This window comes from Bison bison, unplaced genomic scaffold (assembly GCF_000754665.1).
Source record: "Bison bison bison isolate TAMUID 2011002044 unplaced genomic scaffold, Bison_UMD1.0 scf7180017864317, whole genome shotgun sequence".
Classification (NCBI taxonomy): Eukaryota; Metazoa; Chordata; class Mammalia; order Artiodactyla; family Bovidae; genus Bison; species Bison bison.
The window spans coordinates 4,286,903-4,294,571 of record NW_011494889.1 but is presented as its reverse complement, the minus strand read 5'-3'; the positions used below and the strand labels follow the sequence as shown (position 1 = coordinate 4,294,571).

At 44.5% G+C, this 7,669-nt stretch overlaps 1 protein-coding gene across 2 annotated transcripts in view; it reads left to right on the top strand.

The window, feature by feature from the left end:
- Positions 1 to 7,669, top strand: part of PARP1 (poly (ADP-ribose) polymerase 1) — a 41,776-nt gene that overhangs the window by 8,158 nt on the left and 25,949 nt on the right. The window contains exons 3-4 of one of the 2 annotated variants that reach the window (XM_010852872.1): positions 4,740 to 4,864; positions 6,376 to 6,590. In XM_010852872.1, coding sequence (XP_010851174.1) covers positions 4,740 to 4,864; positions 6,376 to 6,590 — 340 coding nt within the window. The remainder of the gene's footprint in view (positions 1 to 4,739; positions 4,865 to 6,375; positions 6,591 to 7,669) is intronic. The other variant, XM_010852873.1, reaches the window with a different exon arrangement.

The following is a 7,669-nucleotide window of genomic DNA, read 5'->3' as shown; positions in this document are numbered from 1 at the left end:
TGCAGCCTTCCACAGTACGTGAACCGAGAACTTCCAGATGTTCAATTAGGGTTTAGAAAAAGGCAGAGGAAGCAGAGATTAAATTGCCAACACTCATGGATCATAGAGAAAGCAAGGGAATTCCAGAAAATCATCCACCTCTGTTTCACTAGCTATGCTAAAGCCTTTGACTTTGTGGTTCATAACTGTGGAAAACTCTTAAAGAGATAGAAATACCAGACCATCTTACCTGTCTCCTGAGAAACCTCTATGCAGGTCAAGAAGCAACAGTTAGAACCTTATATGGAACAACTGACTGGTTCAAAATTGAGAAAGCAGTATGACAAGGCTGGTTATTGTCACCCTGTTTGTTTAACTTATATGCAGAACACATCATGCAAAATGCCAAGGTGGATGAGTTATAAGCGGGAATCAAGATTGCTAAGAGAAATATCAACAACCTCAAATATGTAAATGATACCACTTTAATGGCAGAAAGCAAAGAGAAATTTAGCCTTTTGAGGATGAAAGAGCAGAGTGAAAAAGCTGGCTTAAAACTCAACATTTAAAAAACCAAGATCATGGCATCCGGTCCCAGCACTTCATGGCAAATAGAAGGGGATGAGGTGGAAGCAGTGACAGATTTCCTCTTCTTGGGCTCCAGAATCACCGTGCACGGTGACTGCAGCCATGAAATTAGAAGATAGTTGCTTCTTGAAGACAGGAAGGTTACGACAAACCTAGACAGTGTATTAAAAAGCAAGGACATCACTTTGCCAACAAAAGTTTTTATAGTTAAGGCTGTAGTCTTTTTCTAGTAGCCACGTATGGATGTGAGAGTTGGGCCATAAAGAAAGCAGTGCCGAAGAACTGATGCTTTCAAACTGGTGCTAGAGAATACTCTTGAGAGTCCCTTGGACAACAGGAAGATCAAACCATTCAATCCTACAGGAAATCAACCATGAATACTCATTGGAAGGACTGATGCTGAAGCTGAAGCTCCAGTACTTTGGCTACCTGATCCGAAGAGCCGACTCATTGGAAAAATCCCTGATGCTGGGGAAAATGGAAGGCAGCAGGAGACAAGGGCAACAGCAGATAAGATGGTTGGATGGCATCACCAATTCAATGGACATGAACTTGGAAAAACTCCAGGAGATGGTGAGGGACAGGGAGGCCTGCCATGCTGCAGCCCATGGGATCACAGAGAATCAGAAACAACTTGACAACTGAATAGCAAGAAGTACCATATGATTTTGAGCATCTTTTCACGTCATTTTATTGAGTTCATCGTAGTTTGGACAGCAGTCCTTTATCAGATATGCCTTTTGCAAGTATTTTCTCTCAGTCTGTGGCTTATATCTTTTATTCTCTTGGTGCTATCTTTCACAGAGTAGACATTTTTTATTTTAATAAAGTCTGACTTATAAATTATTTCTTTTATGTACTGGGTCTGGTACCATCTATAAAAAGTTATCACCAGGGGCTTCCCTGGCAGTACAGTGGTTGAGACTGTGCCTCCAATGCAGGGGGCACAGGTTCAGTCCCTGGTCGAGGAAATAAGATCCCACATGCTGTAAGGCACAGCCAAAAAACTTTAAGAATAATAATAATTGATAAGTAAATAAAAAGTTACCACCATACCCAGATGGTGCTAGTGGTAAAGAACTCACCTGCCAATGCAGGAGACTTAACACAGGTTCAGTCCCTGGGTTGGGAAGATCCCCTGGAGGAGGAAATGGCAACCCACTCCAGTATTCTTGCCTGGAGAATCCCATGGACAGAGGAGCCTGGCAGTCTCCTGGCAGTCCATAAGGTCACACAGAGTCAGCCATGACTGAAGCAACTTAGCACCATACCCAAGGTCATCTAGATTTTCTCCTATGTTATTTTCTAGAAGTTTTATAGTTTTATGTTTAATCAATACATTTAAGTCTGTGATTCATTTTGAGTTACTATTTGCCACAGGTGTAATCTGTGTAGATTAAATTTTTTTGCACATATATGTCTTATTGTCCCAGCACCACTTGTTGAAAAAGCTGTCTGTTCTCCACTGAGTTGACTTTGCTCCTTTATCAAACATCAAGTGACTGTGTCTGTGTGGGTATACTTACTGGACTGTGTTCTGGCTTATTTATCAGTTTTGCCAGCGTCACACTGATTTGATTATATAGCTTTACAGTGAGTCTTGTTGTCAGGCAGTGTCAGTTCCCTGACTTTGTTCCTCTTCAATATTGCGTTGGCTGTTCTGGGCTCCTGCCTCTCCGTATAAGCTGTGGTCAGTTGGTCAGTATCCACAAACTCAACTTGCTGAGATGCCTTTAAATTTTAAATGGTCGATTTTATTTTTTAATCATCCTTTGAAGGCTATCTCCCGAGACTCTATTCTCATTTCTCTGCCTTCTTGTGAACTGACCCAGTTTAACCTATGATTGTGACTCCAGGCTGTTTTGGAGAACAAGAAGTTTTAAATTGTCCCAGATCCTGTAATTCAGAAAGAACTATCATTAATATTGCAGGGTGTCTTATTAGAAAATGTTTTTCTATTCAGACATTGATGCTTGTGTGTTTGTGGGTTTTTACTTCTGCAGAAAAAGGAGTATAATACTTAAGTATAATACTTTTTTTTTAATGTTCAGTCACCTTTTCTTTGTGATAAAATATACATAACACAGTGCTTACCACTCTGAGTGTACATTTCAGTGGTGTTAAGTGCAATTCACACTGCTATGCAGCCACACCATCATCCTTCAAAACTTTTTCATCTTCCTAAAGTATTACTTCATACCCATGAAACATGAACTCCTCTTTTCTCCTCCCCCTACTCTCTGACAACCACTGTTTCTGTCTCTGTGAGCTTGATTACTTCTAGGTACCTCATACACGTGGAATGACACAGTATTTATCCTTTTGGGTTTGGCCTATACTGTATTTGTCCGTCTGTGTCTGACTTATTTTACTTCGCATGTCTTCAGGGTTCATTCATGTGGCGTCTGTCAGAATTTCCTTCCTTTTAAAGGCTGGGTAAGAATTCTGTGATATGGCTATCCCACATTTCATTTATCTGTTCATTCTTTGGTGGACATTTGAGTTGTTTCTGCCTTTTGGTCATTGGTGAATATTGGTGTGCATTTATCTGATGCAGACCCTGTTTTCTGTTCTCTTATGTATATACTCATAAGTGGAGTTATGAGTGGAATTATCATAAGTGGAATTTTCATATCAATACGTTCAATTTTTTTGTGTAAACTGTAGTACTGTTTGCCACAGCAGCTGTGGGTTTCTGATTTCTCCACATCCTTATCAACACTTTTGTTTTCTGGATTTTTTGGTTTTACAGGAGTTTTTAAAATATCCTTAATGTTTTGAAGTGATATTTCATAATCTTGATTTGTATTTCCCTGTGGTCTACACATTGCATTTTATAGTTTAATATTTACTTTTCTCACATTAAAAGTTACAGATTTCCATCATTATTGTTCAAGATAACATTGTACTCATTTATTCAGATCTTGCTAAATTTTGTGCATCATTTAAGTATTTGGCATATATTACAGTAATTTGACTGAGTCCTTGTCATATTGCTTTATCAGTTTTTCCAGTTGAGCTGAGACACCTGAAGGTTAGTTGAGTGGCCCAAGGTTAGCATGGTGGTGAATGTCCGTGGCGAGATTCAAGTCCAGACTCTCTTACTTTTGAAACTAGGCTGTAAACCATTTAGTTCTGTTACAAACAGCACTGTGTCAAATTTCTCATATATCCTGGGCATCTATCCAGTTATTTCTTTAATTCTAAGAGGAGGAAATACTGCTAAAAGAGATGAACTGTTTCACAGTGTGTGTGCCAGCCTGCCTTTTAGAAGGATTGTATCAGTTCTGCCTGTACCAGCAATGTGTGATGTACCCATTTCTCCACTTCCACACCATCCATCCCTAAGTACTTTTCATTTCGCTGGACATGTGTTTCATCATAATGAAGCTTCATCTTTGAGTCAGTGTTCTTGTTGTAATATCTGTTTTCTCACAATACCTGTTCTTAGTGTTTTGAAATTTTTCATCCAGAATTTTTAAAATAATACACAGTTATATGCACAGACTTTACACGTACAGTTCAGTGAATTTTGGCAAGTGCATGCATGCATCTAACATTCACCCATCAATAAGTAGCCCCAGAAGGGTCCGTTGGGTCCTTTCTGAGTCATCTTTCCTCTCAGCAAGGTAACCATTGTTCTGATTTCTGTCCCTTTGGATTAATTTTGTGTGATTTAGCATTTGGGAGAGAAAGCAGTAGTATCTTTTTCTCTTGTAAACTGCTTTTGCTCAGCATGTCTGTGAGACTCATCCAGGTTGTCTTATGTGTCATCAATTCTTTTTTTAATTACTGAAGAGTAGTCTTTTGACTATATCTCAGTTTGTTTGTTCATTCTCCTGTTGATCTACTATCATACGTCGTAGTAAGCACTTACTAAGTTCTTTCCAAAGTGAGGAAGGGGGCTGCAGAGGAGGAGCCAGCATGGGAGTGGTAAGACCACCACCAGCTAACATTGTGCTATTTCCAGGAGCCTGAGAAAAATTTTAATTTCATTGCCAGAGAAGAAACTGTTAACCAACCACAGTAGTTAGAAACGAACGTAGAAGAGATGGACCAGCTGCAGTTGCCCAAAACACAAGGTGTCCTGGTAGAGGAATCTCAAGAGGTAGAGGAGGACAGGGCTCTTTGGAACTACACTGAGGCTGTTGAACTGAGCATGGCTGTGTTAGATGTTTCAGGCAAAGGCCAAGATGGAGTTGGCAGCAAGACCGAGAAGACACTGATTGACTTCGGGGCAGGGTACGCCAAGTCCAACAGAAGCACGTGCAAGAGCTGCATGGAGAAGATAGACAAGGTGAGAGCCTGGGGCTTGGTCTGTCTGCCTTTCTGGATTTCTTGCACTGGATGTCATTGGATAGCTCAAAAGAAAAAGAAAATAGGGCTTTAGGTGCTGGGTAAAACTAAAGTGAATCATCTTAGTAGAGACAGGAGATAACCGTGACTTTTCTTGTGGACACATCTAGCCCTGATTATTCACAGTGCTGTCCTTGTGTGTCACTGAACCTGCTCTTAGGAAACGTGGGAGAGTTTGGAAAACATGTACACAGTGGGTCTCTTCTGGACCCCCAAAGGGCTGCAGGAAGCTGTTGGTTGTGTTTTATGGTAGACTCAGTTTAAGGAGTGCGTTTGTTCCCTAGTGTCAGCCTCCAGGCTTTCTTCCGCTTAGTCAGGAACTCCGTCCACCCTCCTTCCTTTCCAGCTCTCACCCCTGTAGAATGACAGCTGGTTGGGTAGAGTGACAGCCGTCTGAGTAGCTCAGACGCAGATCGAGGGGTTGGCCTGTGCCCTTTAGCCTCGTTACCAGAGATCCTCTCATCTTAGGCAAACATTCTGGTTGATTAATTTAAGGCATTGATGAGAAGTTTCTACCTCCTCAGTATTGTACAGGAAATTGAGGAGAGTCAGTGAGTGTTCAGAAAGGAAAAACATGGAGTTGCTAGATCTTCTCCAGCTGCCTTCTACCACAGGAATTTGAGGCACAAGTTGAAAGTTTCACAGGGAGTGCCCAAGGCCGTGTGTCATGGAGCATGGCCGGGCCTGAGGTGGAGTTGTGTCAGTGCCACTTGGTCCGAGTTTCCCCGTCTGGGGCTCACAGGCCTGGAACTCACTAGGGATGTCAGACCTGGGCAGGATGGCAGGACTGGATGCTAGCTTTACGGGTTTGCTACCGCATTTTAGGGAGCCTTCATCTGTGTAAAGAGACTGAGGAGGCTGGGTAGGAAGTTGCAGAAGATCCCTGCTAGGATTGAGGCCTGCTCTGTGTCCCTTGGGGGCTTCCCTGGTGGCTCAGATGGTACAGAATCTGCCTGAAATACAGGAGACCCAGGTTCAATCCCTGGGTCAGGAAGATGCCCTGGAGGAGAAAACAGACAACCCGCTCCAGTATTCTTGCCTGGAGAATTCCTTGGGCAGAGGATCCTAACGGGCTACAGTCAATGGGATTGCAGAGTCAAATACGACTGAGCGACTAATACTTCTCCTTCTGGCTCCCATGAGCCTGCAGTCTAGCGTCCCAGCCATTGTTCTTACCTCTGCACCGGGGTCTGCAGAGCGTCCTCAGGGTGATGTTACCACTTTATCACTTGCCTAGGCAGCTGGGTGGGCAGGTAGCTAGTTGGACTTAACCTTACTTAAAATTAGGGAGCAGAGGCTTCAGGGTAACACAATCCTTAATGGCATAAAAGATCCAAAACCTTCCAGCAGCCCTCCCATCACCTTCACTGTGGACCTGGTCGCCCCTGGGCCACCCTGATGTTTGACCACCCTTCCTTGTCTCTCTTTTAACACGTGTGGATTCTCCTACAGGGCCAGGTGCGCCTGTCTAAAAAGGTGGTGTACCCCGATAAGCCCCAGCTGGGCATGGTTGACTGCTGGTACCACCCAAAGTGTTTTGTTCAGAAACGGGAGGAGCTGGGCTTCCGTCCCGAGTTCAGCGCAAGCCAGCTCATGGGCTTCAGCGTCCTCACCGCAGAGGACCAAGAAACCCTCAAGAAGCAGCTCCCGGCCATCAAGGGTGAAAGGTGGGTAGAGGGCTGGGGGTGGGGGGTGCCCATGGGGCTTCAGGGAAGGGCTTCCCGCAGGCCCAGAGTGTGTATCAGACTGCTGCACCCTCCTGACTGCCCCGTCTGAGCGTCCCCCTGACTAGAGTCCGCCACCACCTCTCACCGCTCCATGGCCCGCTCTCACGTCCCCGTGGCATCCTCAAGTGCAGAGGCATCCTTCAAGCACTATCCCAGTTCTAAATGCGCGCGTGTAGGACTTGCCTGGTGATCCAGTGGTTGAGAGTCTGCCTTGCAGGGCTGGGGACACGGGTTCAACCCCTGGTCTAGGAAGATTCGACATGCTGCGGGGCAGCTAAGCCTGTGTGCCCTAGAGCCCATGCTGTGCAACAAGAGAATCCACCACAGTAAAGAAGTCCTCGCACCACATCTAGAGAAAGCCCTCACATGGCAACAAAGACCCAGAACAGCCATGAGCAGATAGTAAATTTTAAAAATGAAATAAGTGCACAAGTTTATGGTATAGCACATGTGGTTCTGGAATGTTAAAGAAAACTAGCAAGTCAGAGGCATGGATTTTAAAGTCCTCAGGGCGCTTTGACACTCAGTATAGGTGTAAGAAGAATGTATAAGCTTCCATTTATGCCGTAACCACCAGAATGGGTTGAGCATTCTGGTGTGCTGGGCGCTATGCTAAGCCTTTTACAGGATAATTCATTTAACCATCACCATGATCCTACAAGGCAGAGGGTATTCTTTTCCCCACTTTAATGAATGAGGGAAAATCCACAGGTTCGATCTCAGGCCAGCGTGACAGCTGAAAGCATTAACCACCATGGCTGGCCTCCCCTGTTTCTAGGGGCTACTGATGACCCTCAGTGCCCTCTCTCAAGTCAAGGGTGATGCTCCTTGGTCAGCACTGTTTGCTGACCTGGCTGAGGCAGACCGGCTGGCGGCGCCTAGACTACTGCTTCTTGTTGGGCTTGAAATGATAGCTCGGCCTCCCGCATTTGAGATCAGCCTTTTGGCCTCAGGAGCAGCCGTGTGTCTTAGCTTGAAAGACTCAGTGCCTGACACTGGTGCTTTGTCTTCTGCCGTCC